The sequence below is a fragment of the Chaetodon auriga genome, chromosome 7 (genome assembly GCF_051107435.1).
Source record: "Chaetodon auriga isolate fChaAug3 chromosome 7, fChaAug3.hap1, whole genome shotgun sequence".
NCBI classification, from domain to species: Eukaryota; Metazoa; Chordata; class Actinopteri; order Chaetodontiformes; family Chaetodontidae; genus Chaetodon; species Chaetodon auriga.
In genome coordinates, this window is record NC_135080.1 from 3,409,880 (window position 1) to 3,432,464 (window position 22,585).

Here is a 22,585-nt window from a genome sequence, read left to right on the forward strand (position 1 = left end):
TCTGTCAGAGCCAGTTCCTCCATTTAAGATGCTGACTTGTTTATGTTGAAGGGGCAAGTGAATGACTTTTGGTAGCTCTAGGTTGAAGCTTGTTTGAGGCTTTTTCTCTTAACATTTCTGCTTTGTTGCAGGTGGAGGGAGCACAAAGTATATTTTGCTGATGATTTGTGGTTTATAGATATCTTCAGAGAGCAGAGAGGGAGGTTGACTGACACTCAGAGAGTGGTTTGATGAGCAGGGTTTAGGCGTGGAGTTTAGTCTAGTCGATGACTGGTAGGTGGGCAGCCCTCACCCCCAGCAGCTCTCCATCCTGTGCCCGCTCTTGCAGTCCTGGGCACATAAACACGTAGAGGACACAGAGGAGGAGAAGGAGGAGGAGGAGGAGCAGGGTCAACCATGGAGCTGTAGGGACACGCTCAGATGCCCGTGCGGATCGCCAGTGGAGGAGGAGTGCAGCTGAGGAGAAGAGCTCTGCAATGAACAAGACCAAGAGGTAATTTGAAAGAGAAAGGAAAAGAAGAAGGTGCATCAAAAAGCAAGAGTCTGCTGCACTCAGACCCACTTGCAGCTCAGTTTCTAATGCAAGTGTAAGTCTGAGTGTGTGTCAGCAGCAAGTGTTTGTGTGCAGCGGCGATGTGTGAACCTTGAGGTTGTGAGATGCAGTGTGGTTTGTGCAAAGCCTGTCGACAAGTCGAAGAGAAATGAGGCCATTTGGTCTGATTTTCTGCTTGGTGTGTGTGTTTTCTGCCCTTCGTGTGGACAGACAGTGTGTGCAGTGGAGACAGAGCTTTGTGCTAAAGGCAATGCTGCAGACACACACATCACACACGCACACTCAGGCACAGTCTGATGTGTTTGACCTGCATATCAGCCGACAGTATCAACATCTCAAATTATGTGTGTGTACTGCACACAAGCGAGCTCTGACATTCAACAGTTGTGCGTGCCTGTTGAGCGCCGCCTGTTCGTCTTTCCATGGAAATGTCTTCTGCTTTTCTGTTCTGTCCAGCTAATCTCAATTTACATGTCAGTTCAGTGACGTTGGCTGTTCTTTTCTCTTTGCTTTTGATCTTAGATCCTGCTGAGAAACTCCACATTTAGCCGCCTGTTTTTTCAGAGGTGCTTTTTTGCTGCTGTAGTTGTGACCGCAGCTCTTATCAGATTGCCTGGAATGAAAGGTTGTGTGCTGAGTGTTAAGGTAGTCAGACGTGTGTTATAAGTGATTTAACTACCTGAGTTTAAGGTGGACTGACTGAGTGGCAACATTACTGCAATGGGTAGCAGGCGTTTCTCAATACTGAGTTTGCTTTTTCAAAACTGTCAGTACAACTGAAGTCAATGTGGACTGAACTGTGGCTCCCTTTTCACTGCTTGTCAAGCTTTTTCTACATTCTGATCTGAAAAGGAAAAAAAATGCATAAACTCCTGATTGTGACACACAACACTGAGCACCTGTCTCCGTTCCTTGGTGACCTTTTGAAAGACAGGTGAAGAAAGAGTCACCCAGAACATTTTGTAATTGTACGAGCCGATTGTGCTCATTTCTCTTCCAGTCAAAGTGATGGATCAGGCGTGCAGGGCGACACGTCACACTCGTATTTCTATATCTGCAGCTATCCTGTTGCATTACTAGAGTGACTCTCTGTGTGCTCGAGTTAAATAAGCCCGTCGAAGCATTTCTGAATCATTTCTGTGACGTCCTGAACGGTCACACAGTCGATGCAGCGTCCTTCTTCTTGTTGTAATCAAATCCTGGTTTATGCTCAACAGAGATTCTTCGCTGTAATGCTGCCTGCTGTTGGTGGCGTTTAGTGTTACGTGAAGTGTTTTATGGCACGAGCACATTCTTGATGTTGGATGAACTGGTGCTGAGCTGCATGTCTCAGCAGGTTTGAACGAGAGAAACGTGTGTTACCGATGAAAAAACTGTCAAGATTAGGTTTTGCTAAGATGCACAAATGATTGAAAATGGAAGTAGAATGACTGAACAAAAGAAAGAGAGTACGCGCAGGCACTGAGGCTGTGTGTACATGTACAGGTATGACTTCATTGTTCAACAGATTCATGGCTCACAGCCCAGTTTCTACTTCTTCTTCCTCACAAAACAGCCCAAGAGGTTTATGAATATCTTCTGCCGTTACAGTAACGGCTGGTACAGTGACTTCACTGTTGGACCGAACGGATGAATGGCTCATTGCAGTAGATGCATCCTCTTGATGCAGAGGGAACAAGAACGCAGGTTGTGAGAGGGGAGAGCGAGAGGAAAAGAGCAGCTCACAAACAAGGCCTTCAAAGGGCCCTGGCTTCAATTAATCAATTAAGGAAAGAAAGAGAGGAATTTGCATATCCCCCTGCCAGTGTGAGAGCGAGAGAGGGAGAAAAGGGAGGGGGGGACTGGATCTGTAGCCAGGAGTCCTGACACGGATGGGAAAGGGAGAGAGAGGGGGATTTCCAGGGAAAAAAAGAGAAGCGGCTTCCTGAATGGCCTGAATAGAGCAAAGACGAAGGAAGAGGAAAAAGCGGGTGAAGGAGTGGACACTGAGGAAGAGGAGGTGTGGGAGGGCTTCCTAACGTGAAATCAGTGATATGATGGACGCAGACCCAAGCTCATTAATATTTAAAGAAAGAAGCTACTACTTTTTCAGGCTTCTTCCTCATTGTCATGCACACGGGGATTTTCCTCTCACCACCAGGTTTCAGCCGTCGTGTTTCCATGAACGTACTGTTCAACGTGGAGGGGTAATCATTGTGTTGGATATCTGACTCTTGGGAAAAGGTGAATGCAAATGTCCAAACAGTAACTGCAACCGTGTGCGGATTTGCATGGGAGTCCTCCACAGGCAGGCTGTATTTACCAACAGTCCTCTGCTGTTCTTAAGTCACAGAAAAGAGACGAGTGAGTGCTGCGCTGTGTGTTACCTGCTCAGCAATCGGGGGGAAATTCCCTGACAAACGTCATGACATCAATAACATTTCCCCATCAGCACTTCTGTTTGTAGTAGCGAGCGCGTCCTCTCATGTGTGCGGCTGCTTCGACAGACGAGAGGATTCAGTCTGAGTCAGAAGGAGAGAGATGACGGGTCGTAAAGGGTACGGAGATAAGAAGGCCTTCGATCAGACGTCAGGAAATCAGCTGTCCAAATGTGCACTGATGAATTTAGCATTTAAATCTTTTATTTCATTTACTGACTTCATTTGTTTGTGCATTGTGCAATACAAAAATGTAAAATATATGCATGAAGAGCCACAAAAATAAACAAAAAGGAATTAATGGATTTCTTATTAATATATTAAATTGAATAAAAGTCAACTGGAAGCAGTTTAGTGTGACTCAGAGGCCGAATGGATGAGGAACCAGCCTCTGAAACACGCCGAGTGCAGTATGTTAAAATATGTAGAATAATATACTTATTTTTTCTTCTGAAGAGCAAGAAAATGTTGATTTGAATTTGAGAGGAATCAGCTAAATGTCACAGTGCTGTCAGAAGAGGAAAGGTTAAGTATACGCTGCCAGTTCTGCCATTTGTGAAATGGTTTTCGGGGCAGAAGAGGGCAGAGAAGTCGAGTCAGTGCTACGAAGCTGCATCAAAGGGCTTTACAAACTACACAGCAAACCACAAACTGGGGTTGTAAAGATGCAGAGATGCATGTTATCCTTCAACAAGCAAGAACAAAACATGGGGAGACACGAGGTCTTCAGTGGACGGCGTTCAGAGGCGTCACAGGTGGCTGAGATGAAGAGAAGATGAAGCGAGGCAGCTTGATGATGTGCTTGTTTTGCTTCTCCCTCTCAGGCCTCGGTGTGTTGTGAGGTTTTCACCTCCTCTTACCGCAGCATAGCTTCGGGTGGTACATGCTGTGCTGTTTAGTGTTACTGTTTTGAATTCAGCAGCCAGCCGGTGTAATGAGGCGAAGAGGAGGAGGAGGAGGAGGAGGAGGAGGGGAGGTGGGCTTTTGTTGCCCAGCAAGTTTCCAAACCAGCCGCCTGGAGCTGGACTACCAGGATGCAGAGATGCCGCCGCCGCTGACGTGGTCCCATCAGGGTTTCTGAATCCAGGCATGGCTGCGATAACTGTGACGGTCGGATGAAACAGCACGTACAGGCCGGAGAGCAGCTTGTGTATAAATAGATGAGTGAATGTCACCCTGTACACCTGTATGAGACGCTGCGTCCATGTCTGCTCATGTGTTGTACATAAAGCAAGCCCAGCGTTCGCCTGTGACCGCTGTGTGTGGACGCCTGTGTCAGTTAGTCATTGTGTTTGTGTGTGTGTGGGTGTACACTTGTACAGCTATCTTTGTGAGAACCAGTTTCATGTTAGGTGTAAGGTCAGGGTGAGGTGCTAGAGAATGCATTATGTCGACAAGGGTCCTCACTAGGATAGCAGTACAAATGCGTGTGTGTTGAGAATGTGAGTGGGCTGGGGAAACGAGCGGCGCACACGAGCACAGGTTAAGAGAAGGGGATGCAGATCTGGCCATTCAGGGAACTTGTCGCCAGTTCTCTGAAGTCAGACTGTTTCCTGGTAATGTCATGGTATCAGCGGCAGCACAGAGGCACAGCGTCACACTGTCACACGGTACACACTGTTTCTACGCACGTTTGAGGAAACTTTGGTGTCGTTTCAAAAGTGGCCGGAGGACTATGGATCAAAACGTTTAGATACCAGTTTATGAAACTTACTGGATATTGGGAAATACAGTCAGACGTTGCCAAACTGAGCCCCTGATCTGAAGAGGAAGCATTAATAGCATCATGGGCGTGCAGTGTCATTGGCTCTTTGAGGGCATTTGAAAAGCCCTTAAAGAGTAAATCTCTGTTAACGCTGCAGAAAGAAAGTCTTCCTTCCTTTCATTGGTTGAAAGTACTTTGCACCTCTGACCAGTTTTTAGCATCACTCCAGCTTCACCCCGTGGCCTGATATGCTATGCTAACACTGTATGTCTGCAGCATTCGCACATTTTTACATTTTTTTCTCTGAATGTTGAGCAGCGAGATAAAAAAAAAAAACAAGCTGCCACAGGTTTGCTTTGTGCAGCAGGCCTTTGTCTCCCATTGTCGTAACATCGCAGTATAATACCTTTAGCTAGCGTGCACGCCACAAACTGTGCTGTACTTTACAGGTGGTGAGAGGAACTGGCTTTCTGAGGAAATGCTGAAGAATTACAATCGCAAATCAGTTTTGTTGTAGATGTGGTCAGACTTTCATATTTTCTGTGTAAACTGTGACTAATGTTCCAAGGCATGCTGGGATAGTACAAAGGGTTTGGCCAAGAAATGTTGTAGCTTTCAAAATGGTCATCTCCATTTAAAACCACCTAAGAAACACAGCTGTGCTGCTTTTAAGGCTCATGCAAGAGTTATATATTAGATAATATACCTTATTATCTAATAGCGCATTGGTCTTCTCTTCACTTGACATTGCATTAAAATGTATGGAAGAACAAAGGGAGGGGTTGCATGTTTCAAAGCACATTTGTGACAAAAGAAATATTCCTAAAAACTCTCGTGACTCTTAAGAAAAAAAGCTCTTGGACCACCTGAACCTGTCACAGAGCAAATAAAAGTCTGTGACCTGTTTGAACGGTGAACATTATCTGGACTGTTCTTCACTGTCTGTCTTCAGGTGGAGAAACACAGAGCGCTGTGCAGTTGTTTGTTGTCCTGCTACTGTGTGATGGTTTAGACAGCTGCAGAGCTGCAGCACAGCTTATCAGATGTGGGGAGCTGCATTTCCTCAGACGCTGACCTGCACTACCTCACCACACTCTGCTCTACTTATTTCAAAGCTACTTACTCTCTCTCTCTCTCTCGCTCTCTCTCTCTCTCTCTCTCTCTCGCTCTCGCTCTCTCTCTCTCAGGAAGCCCAAGCTGGTCCAGCGGAGGAGGAATACATGTCCCAGTCCTCAGGACATCAGTCGGGCCCTGCAGAGCCCGAGCTCTGCTCCCAGCGCCAGTGCTGCCAGCCTGGATGAGCTTATACAGCGCTGCCTGAACTGCTTCGGTCAGTCTCTGTCCCTGCACGTCCGCATGTGTTCCCGAAGTTCGCCATGTGTCTTTACTCTTTATCACATCCTGGTTATATAAATGAGGGATGAGGGAGAGAGAGGAGGGAATCCAGGGTGAGAGGAACTGACAGGGAGGGAGCGGGGGAGACAAAGGGCAGTCTCATACAATCAAGCTTTGTTCTGTTGGGTTGCAGAGGCCAGCTAGCTATTCCCATGCAATGCTAAACTATTCAAATCTGTCTCTCCTCTGCCTCTCTTCATTGGTCACTTCATCCAAATCACAAAAACATGTCTGGATACCCCTAACGCTATCTGGCACACAGACCAACACAGTCATGGAGGTGAATTACGTTTCTTTTGTGGTGCTTAAAGACTGAAGAGTCAACATGTCCAAACATAATGTCCTGGTTAATCTGGAGAATCAGACAGTTTTCCTCTGGGACAGTTTTCATCAAGGGAAAATAAGAATAAGAAGAAAAGTCCACAGTGAGTAAACAGAGCCTGAGACACTGCTGCTCAGTATGTCATGAACAACACAACATGAAACAAAAGGAAATAAACAAATAATCCCAAAAATATCAGAGCGTGCAGAAATCACGAGGAGGAAGTGGAGTTTGTTTGCTTGTTTTTAGGAGGTTGGCTGCACTGATCCTTTGAATCATGTATCCTTGAAGTAACACCAATAAGGCGTGTGCGTCAAAACCTCATAAAAACAAGCGGTTTGATGTGCTTAGATGTGTTACAGTCAGTATTTGTGACTCCTTGCATCACTTTTCTTGCTTATTTCTGCGCTCGGTTACAGTTGGATGTAGCAGGAGAGCACTGTGGGCAGGTTGTCATTTTATGGTGAGGTTAACACTGACTGTCAGAAACCAGAACACGTGGATAAACCGCCATGGCAGTGGAAAACGCTCTGAGCAGACCTCAGCTGAACTGAGCTGAGCTCCTCGACCACTGAGCCGCCGTGCAGCCCACAGTTTGTGTTGGTGTTGTTCTTAGCCACATTAATCCTCCTTGTGTAAAGTGTGCTGCTGTGTTTTGGTTGCAGATTCAGAGGGGAAACTTTCCAGCCCCAGAGGGTCCCAGCTGGTCCACATGACCCTGATGATGCACAGCTGGGTCGTACCATCTCAGATGTTCGCCCAGAAACTTCTCGCACTATATCCTCCGCTGTCACTGGGTGCAGTGGTCCGGTCCCACCGGTGCACTGCACCCAATCACATGTCTACGTTCATTAATCAGATCAGGAAACAGGCATGGCTTTGTTTTGCACTCCTTGACGGCAAAGCAGATTTGACGTATACGTCCCGGCTGATGTTGAGCGTGATGTTGTACCATAGCTGCACAGTGTGTTTAGATCCTTGACTCTTTCTCTCACTTATAAGGATTGTCCGTCGGACAAAAGAGGGCTGAGGCGGACGCAGATCTGCCACCTCATCAGGTGAGTGGGGACAGCAGCCACATGAGCGTGTTGTGTGACAGTGACTGTGACAGAACTGGTTATCCTGCTCTGTTTGCGGGTAGTAAACATATTTTCTGTCCTGCTGTGTGCAAGGCAGTGGATCAGCCAGTTCCCAGCAGTATTCGAGGCAGACCCCCTCCTCGAGCAGACCATGGGGGATCTGTGGGCGCTGGTCCGGTCAGACGGAGAGGAGACACACTCGCAACTCATTGACACCTCCTGCTTGTGAGCCATGTTTTCACTTGCTTCACCATCACGCCCTGGACGGATTGTAGTTTGCCTCTTTGGCCACAACTCAAATGCGTTTTTCTATAAATAGAAAATAGATTTTTCTATAAATAGAAAAACTGTCTATTTTTGTCCTGTTGCTTGGCTCTCTTTTCCTAGAAGCCCTCATGTGAACATATTCCAGGCTCCCTCGCCCTCTGTGAAGAAGAGGAAGGTGTCTTTGATCTTCGACCACATGGAGCCTGATGAGATGGCTGAGCACCTCAGCTACCTCGAGTTCAAGAACTTCTGTAACGTTTCAGTAAGTTCAGCGAGCAGCGTCTCACCGTGCGCTGCTCTAACTCAGTGAGGCGTCGTCCTGTGGCCGTGGCTTGCAGAGATGTTGCTGCTTCCAAAAGAAACACTCACATCAGGTGAAAGATTTGATAACATGGTTAACTGAACCGCCACTGATTCAAATGCCAGATGTCATCAGGCTTTAGTTTAAGGGCCACATGAAACACAATATGACCGGTCTCACGATCAGCAGTGGCTAATCCAGTTATCTGGTTGGTGAGAAGGTGAAACTGGCTGGTTTGAATTTAGTCACAGATCTGAAAGTGAAAACAGTTCTAAACCCGAGTTGTTTCCGGCCTGACTGCTGCTATCTGATTGGCCAGTTCCTGGACTACCGCAGCTACGTGGTGCGAGGCTCGGTGAGGGACAACCCTGCTCTGGAGCGCTCGGTCATGATGTGTAATGGAGTCTCCCAGTGGGTCCAGCTGATGATCCTCAGCAGGCACACAGCCCAGCAGAGAGCCCAGGTCTTCACTAAGTTCATTCACGTGGCTCAGGTAAACATCAGACATGACAAAACTCGTTAAGAGGCTCCGAGGGATTTTTGTTTGGCTGCCACGAGCTGTTCTTGTTTGACACGCGGCACTCATTCGCTCTGCTCTCCTCTATAGAAACTTCGAGCTCTGCAAAACTTTAACACTCTAATGGCAGTGACCGGAGGCCTCTGTCACAGCTCAATCTCCCGCCTCAAAGACACCTCTAACCTGCTGCCTCCTGACATCACTAAGGTATCTTAAATAGTCAGACGAAGCTGGAATGATTCAGCTCTTCTGAGTCTTTCACATTTTTTGACTCCATGTGATATTTTTGAGTTTGGTGAGGTTTGGTTGCATTTAATATTTCTCATTTAATTTCTAGCCTTAACTGTGTAGATACGTGTGCAAGTTCCAGAAATCAAAATAACTTTGTCTTTTTAGTTGTCTGTTTGTATTTGGACAAACGTAACTTGAACATATGGTTTGATGCAAGGCCATCAACGACGTATGTGTCAGTGAAATTTGACAGTCGGGCTCATTTGTCATTCATTTCTTGGTCTTTATCCTCTTCGAGGCCCTGAGTGAGATGACAGAGCTGCTCTCCTCACGCAGCAACTACATCAACTACCGGCGGGTTTACAACGAGTGCAGCGGCTTCAAGGTGCCCATCCTGGGCGTCCACCTGAAGGATCTGATCTCTCTGAACGAGGCCCTGCCGGACTACATCAGCGAGGACAAGATCAACCTGAGCAAGCTGCAGCACCTGTACAGCAACATCAACGACCTCCTGGCCATCCACAGCTGCACGCCGCCCTTCGAGGCCAACAAAGACCTTCTGCATCTGCTCACGGTACGAGACAGAAAGTGGGATGATTTTTAAGAATTCAGATAAAAATATTCCACCAGGAACATCTTAAATTATGTTCTTTTAATGCTTCAGCTCTCTCTAGATTTATATTACACTGAGGATGAGATATATGAACTTTCATACACGAAGGAACCCAAGAACCCCAAGATCCAGGTCAGTAGAGCGATATGCTCCTCTTTGAAGTTGAGCTCTATCTAACACCATCAGGCTCTCACTTGTTATAACCTCTTTTCACAAGAGGGCGGACATTTGTATACACTCTGTGGGTGTAACATCTACTTCAAAACAAAAGCACAGACAGTGCTGGAATACATCAGAATCAGCCACATCAAAGCGCTGTACGTTAGGGAAGCGTGTTATGTGGTGGGTGTGCTCTTTTTTTTTCCTGTTTCTCGTATGTGCAGTCCTTCGTGTCTCATCAGTGCGTCTGTTGGTCCGCAGCCCGTCGCCCCGGTCAAACCACCCGTAGTGGCAGAGTGGGGTTCAGGGGTCACCCCCAGGCTCGACCCTGACACCATATCTAAACACGTTAAACAGATGGTGGATGTGAGTATGTGACTCTGCAGCAAACCCCAGTCTTTCACTTCCTTATTACTCGGCAGGCTAAAGCAGAACTAACCAACTGCTCCTTGACGAGTGCAACTGAATGTCTGATTGCTCTGTTGCCCCCTGCAGTCCATAATGAAAAACTACGACCAGAACCAGGATGGCTACATTTCACTGGAGGACTTTGAGAAAATAGCAGCCAACTTCCCCTTCTCCTTCTGCACGCATGAAACTGACAGGTGAGGAAGCTGCGACACGCACAAAGGCCTCTCACGGTGCTGTGGCTGCAGAGCAGAGACAGCGTGAAACATGAGCTGCTCATGCTTTCCAAAAACCTCAACTCACTTACTCACGTTTGTGTTACACTTTGGAAAATTTTCCGCCCAGGGAGGGACAAATCAGCCGTGAAGAAATCACCTCTTACTTCATGAGGGGAATGTCTGTATGTGCCAAACTGGGCTACAACTTCAATGACGTGCACAACTTCCATGAAACCACGTATAAACGGCCAACGTTCTGTTACACTTGTGGAGGCTTTGTGAGTATCTGCTGTGTCCGTTTTTGGTTTTATGTAAAGGGCCAATCAAACTGCAGTATCACATGTGTCGTGTCTGTCCTCTCGTAGTTGTGGGGAGTCATCAAGCAGGGCTACCACTGCAAAGGTAAGATCACAGTCCATGTGGCACGGTGATGCCCTGTGTGAAGTAAAAGAACTTAGAGGATCAGTTCACCCACATCACAACAAACACGTTTTCTTAAACTTAAACGTGAACAGATACTTTTTAGTCGAGCTTCTTTTAAAACCTCAGTACTCTCTCTGTCCCTCAGACTGTGGGATAAACTGTCACAGACACTGTAGAGATCTGGTGGGAATGGAGTGTTTGAAGAAGCACAAAAACACAACTGGGTCCTGCCCGTGCACCCCGGCCCCCGACTCCAGAACCAAGGGCAACAGCTGGAGTACGTCCTCCCTCCATCACACACACCGAACGTCCCAGGCCTGTGAAATGACCCTGAACCAAGCGCTGTGATTTCTTATATTCTGTCAGGTTCAGAGGAGGAGGCTTTCGTTTTTCCCCAAAGTAACGAGACAGAACAGAACAAGGGCACCTCTGTTTGGAAGAATAACAGCGGGGACTCAGCGCTGTCGGACCGCTCCACCCAGACGGACCCTGGAGTGTGGACACCTGAGAGGAGGGACAAGAGGGGAAACCACCACAACTCTCGCGTGCACGCGTCCCCAGAGAGGAAGGTGAGACCCGGCTTCTTATGCAATCTTTACGTCACAGTTGTTCATGACCTCAGCAAGTGAAGAAATGTCCGTCTGGCAGTCGAAATCTCTTCTGTTATTATTAAAGCTTTGCAAGCGTATATAGAAAGCTTAATTTAGACTTTCCCAATAGAAACTGAGAAGGTTTTTCCATCATAAAATACCATTCGAGTTTGAGAGCAGTTTCCTCAGATTTGTCTCCTCTGTTTTCCAGATGAACACGCTGCCTCAGAGGAGCCGGGGCTGCTCCATGCCCGTGTCCTTCCTGCAGGAGAAGATGGAGGAGCTGCATCTCTACAAAGACAAGAGCAGAGAGCCGGACTGAGCTCTTCATCCTCTTCATTTTCCCTCATGGACAAAACATCCAGACACATTTCTGACAGATCTGCCTGCCTGGTGTTGAACTGATGAGATTTACTGGCCTTTCACATCAGAGCGCCAGCATTTGTACATGGACTCCCTCACGTTTGAGTGTAGTTGTGACTTGTTTTTATTGTCAGTCTCATTAGTTTGGCTTATTGTTTAGGCTTCAAACATCAACTTTCCTACTGTAATTTATGAAGACCTCGTCTTGTTTTTTTAGAACAGGTGCCTTGGTTCTCTGGTGCTACGATTCTGCGCAACCTCAATCCATAAGGTCGTTTCAGACGAAAGACGTTAAGGTTTCCGGATCTAATGTACACGCAGTCAACGCAGGGTAGGAAATCAACACTAACCTAAACAAAACTCAAAACTTTGGCAGCTATGTGACAACACTGCTCATGGATTTATAAAGTTAGCCTTCAGAAATTTTAGAATTGGCTGATGTATGTATGCCATGAGTTTGTTAACCAGCAGGTATTGCTCTACCATCTCTGAGGTGTTATCTGTGGTTACATCAGGCCACTGTCTGGGAGACAATTTCACATTTCACTGAGGCCTTTTTTATAGCAATACTGGATTTACTGGTTTTCCACATGTGATTAACTACCTTGACATTTCCAGAAAACGTTCAGTTTTCACAACTGTAGCAGCAGAAAACGTTTATTTCCTGCCCTGACAATATTTTTGACTTTTCAATTACTCCAAAAAGCTCATTCCAGGTTCAGCAGGACTGCACTAGAATTGGTTTATTGTTTTTAGCTTTTTGTTTTGTCCTTTGTCCACAATTTCAATCTTGTTGAAAATAAGAAAAAAATACACCAGCAGTGATAAATCATGCACTCTGTGTTGTGTTTGACTGAACTCACCGGCAAGAAAGGGACCATGAACATCTACAGGCGTATACAATTGCAATTTATTGTATAAAGACAAGAAGACTGGGTAACTGGTCGACCAGATTTTCATTTTCAGGTAGAAAAAAATAGGTTTGACAACAGGGTGTAACTACTGGACTCAATGAACACCAACCACAAAGGGATAGAAAAAAAAACCTTACACAAAACTACTCAGAGTGGCAAAATATTTTTCTCAATCAAAGACTGGATTAACGCTTAAATACTACAGCATCAACACCTATAAAAATGTTCCATGTTTGATTTCTATTGGAGTAAACAAAAAGTGCTCACTCAGAAACTGAAAAATAAAGAGAAAGACAGAGGAAAGGGTCATGAAAGGGTCATAAAAAGCATGCATTTTGTTCTTTGTTAAGCTTCTCAAAACAAGCAAAATTATTCAGGCTTTGCTCTCTGTTTCCTGCCCTGCCGCATTTCACACTACGCACCCTAGAAATATACAATTACCTCTTCAACCTGGAGCTGATGTGGAGTTTGCACTTCGACAGACATCCACATTCGATGCATAATAGATAACATTCAGTAAATGTTCTCATATCTACCGTCTACCACCTCATGGTCACTGCTTCGGGTAAGACTTCATTCAGTAAAAAAAATGAGACGACATCAAACTGTATACAGTTCTTTGTGTACACTGATTGGTGAGGAATGAAGGCTACTGTGTTAAACCAGACAGCGACAGTTAAGATCGGGGACTCGATGTGCGGCTGTACAAAATCGACTTGCTGCAGAGGTCAGAGTGTTTAGGACACAGGTGGTTGCAGGTACAGACGTGAGACGAAGCTACTGGGAACCAGAAGACGATCCTTGGCTGCCCTGTCCAGGGTAGCTGCCGTACTGGCTGTAATACTGGTTCCACTGATTCTGGTTCTGGTAGTACTGCTGCCACTGCTGAGCGTACTGAGGGAGAAACAGAAGGGAAGCACAGACATGAGAGCAGGTAAGATTTTTCAACCTCCCCGAGCTGCCAGGCGGAGTTCCACTACCTGCTGATACTGCTGGTTGTAGCTCTGCTGTTGCTGCTGCTGCTGCTGCTGCTGTGGCTGTTGCTGGTGGTGGTTGTACGTCTGACTGGCGGCAGGCGTCTGGCTGTAGCTCTGACTGTATCCTGGGTACTGACTGTAGTTGCTGTAGTAATTCTGGTTGTAGCTGCCCTGGTTGTATCCTTGGTTGTAGCTCTGGCTGTAGCCCTGGAGATGGAGCAAGTTCAGGAGAACACATTAATTTCCTGTTAAATACAGTCTGTTTGCTCATTTAATAACTTAATAATCTCATACATAAAGGTCACGTTGGGTACCTGGTTGTATCCTCCCTTGTTGTAAGGGGCCGGGCGGTTGTAGCTTCCTCCTGACTGCTGGCTGCGGTTGTAGCCACTGCGTGCATCAGAGCCTCCGTCGCGGTAGCTGTTACCCCAGCGGTTCTGGTTATAGCTGCCACGATTGTAGCCTGTCAGAAAAAACAAAAAACATGTTACAGCTGCAAAACACATCACTGTGTATTGACACTGTAGCCCGAGTTTTAGCTGTTAAGCATCATTACACTCAATTCACAGAAAAACGCATGGGGGGATCTTTCCAAACCAGCTGGAAACGGTAAGCAAGTATGAGCTGCACTCACCTCCCCTGTATCCACCGCCTCCATCCCCACTGCGGTTCTGGTAGCCACTGCGGGACCCGTCGCGGTTGTCATACCGCTGGAAGCTTCCGCTGCCACGGCCGCGGAACCCACCCTGCCTGTTGTCAAAGCGTTTCTCGGGGGGCGGGCCGGCCTTGCGGCCCTCCTCATTGTACTGCTTCAACAGAGTTTCAGCCTCATCGCGCTGCAGTTCAATGAACGTCACCGCCTCCAGGAAGTCGCAAGCCTCAGGGAGAGTAAAGTTGGCTTGGAGAGTGACAGAGGTGACCACAGGAGGAGGAGAGAGAGACAGTCCATCCAGCAAGAGACGGATGGAGAGAAAGAGACAGAAAGAGAGGGGGTAGGGGGTTGTAGTGAAGACCAGAGCAGCCACACCACCGGAAGACAAAACGAAAAATAATTACTACCATATAGAGACAGTGGAAATCATAGAGAAACTAAGAGCAGATAGATGAAAGCAGATGGCAGGGTAAAGGGAACAAACATCACCTCCAGGGCAACATGGAGGAAAAATTTGTTTAAGCAGACACAGGAGAGGGAGGAGTTCAGTAGAGGTGGGGAGGGGGACAAAAAGGACAACTAGAAGGTTGGTGAGAGGAGGAAACAGCACTGCAAACCAGGACAGCTGATGTAACGCTCTTACAAATTAACTTCCAACAACGTCAGCACGTGACTGCTTGTAAGTGTGCTGTTTGGAAACATCCTTTTCAGGGAAGCAAATTGGGCAACTTTAGCTGTGCTATTCTATGACCTCAGCGAGGCCCAGGTCTCAGTTTGCAGTGCATCAGAAGTAAGCTGTATGGCGAGTGGCAGATAGAGGGCAAAACAAAGAATCAAATTCATGTGGACTGTTTAAAAAAAATGTCCAGGTCTGATATCTGGTCAAAGCCTATGATGGGGGAAGGGGGGAGGGGGCATCTTCCAAGTTTGATTTTAGAGACAACACATAGAAAAGTAAAAAGTAGATCTGGTGTTTTATTTGTTGTTTCCACAGCGTTCCTACCTTTCATTTCTAAAACAGCATGATCGGGCACATCCTTCCCCTGCTCATTGGTTTGCTTTAATGTTCGTTCTTTTAAATCCTCGTCCGTGGGACAAATTACAATAGCCTTGCGTTGAAAACCTTCAAAAGGACGCATTTTTCGTCTCCTTGCTGATCCATATACATTTGTCTAGCAATGGTGACAAGAAAGAAGTAGAAGCTTGTTTGTTATTGTTTACTTGTAATGGCTTTCCACTGGAAGGAAGCTGGAACCCTGCAATAATGAAGTGAGAGAGGTTTGGCTTGGATGTCAGTCTACGCTTTTACTCAGGTTCTAACGGCCTCTCATCACTCCACAGACTCACCTGCCCGTCTGTGCATCCAGGTGCCCTGTGACTGCTGAGGAGGGTTAATTACGGACACAGAGGGACCCACACATATTCACACTGACTACGCTGCACAGTATGTTCGCACTGTTACCAACCAAAGACACACACTCAAAGTCATATTAGCAGTTATTGTGCTTACTCAGTTATGTCTTCATGCAGCAATGTGCTGTTATATGTTTTAAAATATATGGCATCTGTAGTCCACAGTGAGCATTCACACGTCAGAAGTCAGCATTGCTGTATTACCAAAGCCTGAGTCTGTAACCCCAGTATCAGTCATGTCCAGAGCATTCGGACAACGTCTAAAATGCTTGATTACATTTTGTTGTATCACTGCTGTCGAGCTGAGACACGTTAAATCGCTGCCTTCACCATGTTGTACGATCTCTTCATGTTATTTAACACACGTGTACCTCTTTAAGACATCAAAAAAGGAACCAATCATTTTTTAACATATCCTCAGGTCTTTTAAATTTGCATCCTGGATCTTCACAATAAACCAAAACTAGGCTAATTTACAGGTTCGATTCAGTATTCAAACTGCCACAGGTCTACAGTACCAACTCAGCAGATGGTAAACATGAAGCGAGCGTCACGTGATGTCACTATTCATACAGAGGATTCACAGACAAATACAAACGATTTACCAACATCAACAGCAAAGCTCCGCCACCCAAAGTACCAGCTGCCATCAAAACATCTGTTCATTGAGCGGTGACCTGCGGCTTCTACAATGACCAACAGATACTCAACAAAACTACACTTTTTCTTTCAGTGTGTCAGTAAAAGAAGATCTGTAGCAACAACAAGTCAGACTGATATTCATAACAGAACAATTTAACAACAAGGTTTCACACTTTGTGCCTGCAGACAACTTGCTTACTTTGTTCAACACCTTCCATTCATTCCCAAACCTTTTCTATTCTGACGGGTCCCTCCACACTTACCTCCACTTACCTCATCTTCATATGGACTCTAGTCCCAGTCAAGACAACAACAGACGGATAGAACCTACCTGCACATACTCACAGTGTCCACAGAGAAACCAGCCCGCCATCAGACCCACCTACCTTTTTTCACTGACTGAGCACAAGAATCTGAAAATCTAAAAACTGTTAGTCATTACTTACCTTCAGGGTCAATTTATTAAAAAACACACTCAAAAGCTCCATGTATCTCACTTAAAATAGCTTTGAAAAAAGCTATCGACTCTGTCTTATTAAATTAGCAACAGAAGGCGTTTTTCTTACTCACCAGTCAGAGCTTACTTGTTTCTCAACATCTTTACATAGTCATGGTTTACTTGTACATTGTTGAAATTCACAAGACAAACAATACTGTATTATGACAAGAAATAGCAAGTGCAACGTACTGAGGGATGAAAACATGAAATATTCTGCCACTTATGAGAGCCATTAATCATTTTCTTTTACAATACATGACAAGCAAGTGACAAGAGGGTGATCAATGCTTCTTCTACTCTATAATACACAGAGTCCCCTGAAAGATAAATAAATAGTACATTAGAGAGAGTGATCATCAGGGCACATTGACTGACTGTGACGAGTATCAGAGCAGAGTGTGGGTGGGAGAGCAGTACCTGATCTAGGATGTAGTTGCGTCTCTTGCGGGCAGCAATTTCAATCAGCCTGTTCAGACACTGGGTGGCCTGCTGTATCAGGATATCCCAGCGCCCAGCGTAGTTCCTCTGGCGACGCAGACCCATCACCTGCAGAGCAAACAGTCACGCAGGGCCATGATGGACCGTTCGACCGCGTCAAGTGTGTTTATTCTGCAGGTGGCGGCGGCACAAACCCACCTTCATCTTGTCCATGATGGCATTTGTGCCCAAGATGTTGAACTTCTTCTCGGGGTTAGACTCCGCATGCTTTATGGCCCAGGTGGTCTTTCCGCAGGCTGGCAGGCCAACCATCATCAAGATCTGAGACAAGCGGACAAACAGGTTCATCCTGCACGATTCGTTTACGTCACAGGTCCAGTTCCTAATAAAATCCATCAAACTGTTTTATCTAAAATCTATTTCTTCTCTGTAAATTGATCTAAGTGTATTAATTAAGTTCAATTTACAATTTTCCAACTAACTTCAAGCATTTTTTTGTCTAATTCTTGCCTGAATACATCCCCTATGTGCAATATCAATGCTCACCCATAAACCTGTCTCTGAGCTGCATGTATCCGAGTCAATAATAACTCCAAATACCGCTTGATAATCTCAGCGCTGCCCTACCTCGCATTCAGATTTGGTGGCAGGTCCCTTGGTGCCTCTGACTTTGTCCTCCATGCTAAGCTGGTGGATGTAGGTGTAGCCCTCTGGTGGGGGGAAGTACGGCTCCAGCTTCTGTCCAAAGTTGAACTCAACAGCACAGTTCTTCACCAGCACATGAGGAAACAGGGCACGGCCTGCCAGCGCCTCCTTGGTGGTCCGGAAGGCCACACCCAGCCACACTCCATTCTTAGAAAAGCCCATCTCCACCTCGTCACCGCTGTCAAAGTCCTAAAATCACAGTCAGCGTGAGTTTTACTTTTAACACTGTGCTGTCGACTACATGAGAACTATGAGAAATTATCACCATAAATATGAGTTAAAACCACAAGAATTAGAAACAAATTCAGGTCTATTTAACTTAACTGCTCTGTAATATAAAGGTTGATAAACCACTAACTCCAAATGATCCTCACACAAACAGTCATTCTGTGAGAAACACTGGAATAAATTGAATTAGGGTTTCCATCACTTACAATGTAACAGCCGATGACGTCGTTCTCACCAAACCTCTCACCAAAGTCTGCAAACTTACAGTCAGAGGATTTCTTTCCTGTTCCTCCATAGCCAAAGGAAAAGGGCTCCTCACCTAAAACGAGACAATTCAATGCAGTGTTTCCATTTAATGCCGCAGCTCTCGTCTGTACCTTCATTCACGTCAAATGCACTCACCAAGCTGGGTGCTGCAGTGGTTGAGTGACCATCCAATTCTGACCACGTGGGGATCCGGCTCACTGCTGGGCAGGTGCTTTACAGGTATTTCCTCGTTGAGCTGAAGAGTGGGAGACAAATCAGGTTAAAAACAAGCCAAGAGAAGACAAACAGGGAATATTTAGTGCCATGTAACAGCAACATGTTGTAAAATCCCCTAAATTGTGTAGATCAACAATGTGCCACTGCTGCGTTCAAGGTTAGGCCGTGTGGGATTTATCTTCATTCAGCAACTTGATATACTCCCAATATAAGGCACTGACACTGATAGTTATGAGGCCAAAAGTGTCATGTAATACTTAACTGTAAACGATATTGCACGTTAATAGGAGAAACAAAATCAGCTGCTCATCCACCGTTTCAAAAATAAGAAATGCAGAAAGGCCATCTCATGTATCAAGGACCATTAGGTCTCATGTGGACACAGCACACACAAAGTTTATTTACAGGAGCTCAATGCTTCACCAGACGAAACCCCACTCATTACCTTCATCTCGTAACACACGCGGCCCCGGGTGACGCCGTGTGAAGCTCGTGCTCCGGCCCACAGGTAAGCGAAGCCTTCGATGGTCAGAGGATAGCCGCTGTAGCGATCTCTGGACACTTTGAAGTGCAGATCACAATTATCTGAAAAGAAGCCAAAAAGACTTTAAAGCCTGGAACTACAGATCCATGATACGAACAAGCATCACTACAGTCTAACCTCTAATCTCAAACTGCTTCTTGTGCGTTGTGCCCAGCTGGCAGCCTCGTGGAGTCAGTCGATCCCATAGTTTTTGGCATATACTCAGAGCCCTAACTATCACTGCATATAAAATAATTAACTTTATCTATATTGCATCTTTCACACAAGAAATGCAACTCAAAGTACTATAAAACAAAGAAATCACATGACTGAACATGAAAGCAGGGACAGAAAATGCATGTAAAATAAGATGAAGACAAAAACCCATTTGATAGTAACAGTAAAAATAAAATAAGCGTGAGGCAAAGTGCAGAGGTTCCAGGCCTGTATCAGGGAAGACGGAGGCTTAATTGAAAAGATAAGTTTCAGATTACTAAAACGAGCTCAGGTCTAAATTTGAAACACTGCAGTCAGCTGATTTGCCAACTAAACAGAGCTCACGGTCGGTGTTTACTCTCAGCGTGTGCTACACCGTCCAGCTCCTTCTAATCTGTCTTCACCGAACACCACGACAAACAGGCAGCGCTGCGGCCGTTGGACCTGACCTTTGTACAAACACTACTACTGTATGATAGATTAACACTGAATGTTTGGCAGCCAGCTCACAGTCAGAGTTCACAGTTTTCACAGGTTACTATGACCTCAAGCAAAGATGCGTTTCATCCTCATACTTACATGTATCAATTGTAACAAGAGTGTCGTCTATGTTCTCCTCCTCGTCTTCAGCAGGGGGCTGTGGTGTTCGGGATCTGTACAACATCAGCAGAGTTTGACGTTTACACCCACTTTCACTGACAAAATTCATTTAAATAGACCAGTCAATGCGTGTTTCCCTTGTGCTAATTTTGAACACCAGCTGGAAGCCTCAATGCAACACATGAAACGTTCTGATGAGCACACCTCTTTTCCTCACGGTGCTCATAGTAGCCGTAGCTCCTGCTCTCCTCATATGGTCTCTTGCGGCCGTAGTGTCCACCTTTATCGGCTTCTGCTTTGACTTGTTCGGCCGGAGGTGCATCCTCTTGCTCTTGCTCACGTTCTGTCCCATGAACACCCTGCTCTCCGCCTCCAGCAGCCTCAGGGTCATCTTCCATTTTGACCTCTACTTTGACATCTACAATGACAAATGAACAATGACAGTGAGCTACATGTTCAGCGTTACAACTGTACAAGTTTGCCAGACATTTACAGCGCGTGCCAGATAACCACAATTTGATTCCAACTTTTATGGACATTATGCACTTGTTTTCTCCTTGTTTTGTGTCTTTCTCTTCACTATTGACTGTCAAACAGAGGTGAAAATGCCAAAAAGAAACTTTTCTATATGTGCATTTTGTGGCTGCTGCTCCCAACACAGTATCACCACCAACCTGTCGACAGTGCCACAGGACTAGACATGTTTTTACAGCTTCTGACTCTGTTGTGTCTCTTGTTTACTTTTTTTTGTTAACATCACGATGCTCATGATTATTACGATGAATCACGCTTGATGGTGAAAGAACACAAGCACCAGCGACTCCACAAAGAGCAACTGTACCCTCATGTTGGTTGTTCATCTGCAGCCGCAACTAATGCACCTGTGAGCAAAAGCACCATCTACAGAGTAAGTTTCACGTTTCCTGTTAGCTAAAAAAATGTTGAAATCACCTTGTTTGTTCTCAACGGTCTCCTCTGGCTCTGGCTCTGGCTCTGGTTCGGGTTCTGGCTCGGGCACAGGCTTGGTCTCTTCCTCAGATATCGTATCAGGTTTGTGTATGTCGATGTCGGCAGTGAAGTCGGGCATGCTGTGACCCGAGTCTGAAGTTGGGTGACTTTCATAAGGCTCCTGTTCTGCCTCCTCATCCTCATAGTAACCACCTGAATCTCCACCCTCATCTTCCTCTTGAGGGATGTCACCTTCCCCATCATCATCATCATCATCCTCGTCATCATCCTCCTCCTCTGCTGCTTCTGGGTCTGAAAGGGGGAGATACAAAACTTTTAGTTCTCTACCTGACAACAACAGAAAAATACTTGCATGATGTAGTTTGTGCAAGTTCATTTCTGATCTGCAGGTTCACATTTAATTTACAATTCTGTAAACGTTTTTTTTTTTTTTCTATCAAAGATGGGGTGTCAGAACCTGAATACTGTATGTGATGGACTAAAACTTTACAAACAAGTCAGCAATTTTAGACTTAAAAGATGACTCCAATTTAAGTTAATGTTTGCATAGAGAATGCACCTTTAATCAAACATAGTATGCAGGGCTACACATTTCATGAAGCTTGCTTTATGGATTATACATGGCCAATAATAACAACTGACTGGAGTTTAAATAGCACTCATGTAAAACATCAACACCTGTAAGAGAGCAAAATATTTATCAACAAAAACGGCATCAATAGAGCTCACCTTGTTGCTCTTCGACATCATCGACATCTTCCCCATCCCCGTTGTCCTGGGTGTCCTCGCTGTACTCATCCTCCTGCAGCCCTTGCTCTGAGGCATCAGCCTGAGCTTCAGCATCCAGAGCGGCTTTCAGCCTCTCCACCAGGTCCGCCTTCAGGCCTCTGGTGTCCAGGCCGCGGCGCTGGAGCTCCTCTTTCAATTCGTTAACTTTCAGTTTCTTCACGTCTACACTCATTGTGTTTCGGTCAGTTGTTATCTTTATATGTTTGCTAACAGAGGAAAAACAAAACAAAACAAAACAGAAAATGATTAAGTACCGCTCTTGCGTACAACACTGCTTGCAACTTTACAATCGATATCTGATGGCGGCAGTGCGCCTTAGCCAAACAATTTACATTAGCCGACTAGCTAGTCTAGCAAAGTGGATAGATACTGTACCTTTGTACTTGGTTCCACTAAACCTCTATAAACCAAGTAATCCCGACTATAACTGTTCTTACGTACAGAATCGTTTGCAAGACGAACCTATCTCCGGGATCTTTGATAATCTTAACTGTCGCTACGCGGCTAGCATTGCTAACCGTCTTAGCCTAGCGTTATCCAACGTACCGACAACCAATGCAGGACAACTTTAATTCTGTGGATGTGCAAGCTGCAACCGTCAACCTGTTTTGCATGTAAGTCCTGTAGTCAATGCATTGTTTGCTCAGTTTTCAAGTTCGGATGCAAAATAAGATCAAAATAAGGCTGAGGCCTACCTCCTATCACGCGAGTTGCGTTGGTCAACCGTGGCAGAAGATGGAGACAATCGCTACTGCCCTCTAGGGTCGGACACCAGAGCGAAACATAAAACCGGAAGTTGACAAGACCTGTACACATACGCAGTTTATTAGCGGGTTCCACCAACGCTTTCCATAAACACCGAAGTGCTCGTGTATTGTATACTAGTTTCTATTATTATTTGTAAGTTGTATTTGCGCAGCTGAATGTGAGGGAAAAACGACATATTAGCTTATCTAGTTTGTATGTTACCCAATAC

The 22,585-nt window shown here is 45.6% G+C and overlaps 2 protein-coding genes across 5 annotated transcripts; one reads left to right on the forward strand and one right to left on the reverse strand.

The window, feature by feature from the left end:
• Positions 1-351: 351 nt before the first annotated feature.
• Positions 352-12,395, forward strand: rasgrp4 (RAS guanyl releasing protein 4). Of its 3 annotated transcripts, none has more exons than XM_076735973.1 (17): positions 352-493; positions 5,863-6,005; positions 7,058-7,169; positions 7,388-7,450; positions 7,565-7,696; positions 7,859-8,000; positions 8,359-8,532; positions 8,647-8,763; positions 9,086-9,361; positions 9,452-9,532; positions 9,821-9,925; positions 10,055-10,164; positions 10,313-10,463; positions 10,551-10,587; positions 10,754-10,885; positions 10,975-11,177; positions 11,410-12,395. In XM_076735973.1, the coding sequence occupies exons 1-17, from the start codon at positions 477-479 to the stop codon at positions 11,518-11,520; spliced, it is 2,106 nt and encodes a 701-aa protein (XP_076592088.1). In that variant the 5' UTR covers positions 352-476; the 3' UTR covers positions 11,521-12,395. The 3 variants fall into 3 exon arrangements, with proteins under 3 accessions (XP_076592088.1, XP_076592085.1, XP_076592086.1); XM_076735970.1 differs by having other exon boundaries at positions 370-493; positions 7,862-8,000; XM_076735971.1 differs by lacking the exon at positions 9,452-9,532 and having other exon boundaries at positions 370-493.
• A 54-nt stretch (positions 12,396-12,449) lies between these two features.
• Positions 12,450-22,379, reverse strand: hnrnpul1 (heterogeneous nuclear ribonucleoprotein U-like 1). 2 transcript variants are annotated; one of them, XM_076735969.1, is made up of 16 exons: positions 22,305-22,379; positions 21,550-21,815; positions 20,803-21,099; positions 20,056-20,269; positions 19,831-19,904; positions 18,958-19,097; positions 18,432-18,531; positions 18,236-18,348; positions 17,724-17,990; positions 17,295-17,417; positions 17,076-17,204; positions 15,108-15,276; positions 14,087-14,350; positions 13,767-13,915; positions 13,456-13,659; positions 12,450-13,369 (listed from the first exon to the last, which is right to left on the reverse strand). In XM_076735969.1, exons 2-16 carry the CDS (start codon positions 21,779-21,781, stop codon positions 13,253-13,255), a joined length of 2,592 nt encoding a protein of 863 aa, XP_076592084.1. In that variant the 5' UTR covers positions 21,782-21,815; positions 22,305-22,379; the 3' UTR covers positions 12,450-13,252. The 2 variants fall into 2 exon arrangements, with proteins under 2 accessions (XP_076592084.1, XP_076592083.1); XM_076735968.1 differs by having other exon boundaries at positions 20,803-21,111.
• Positions 22,380-22,585: the final 206 nt, after the last annotated feature.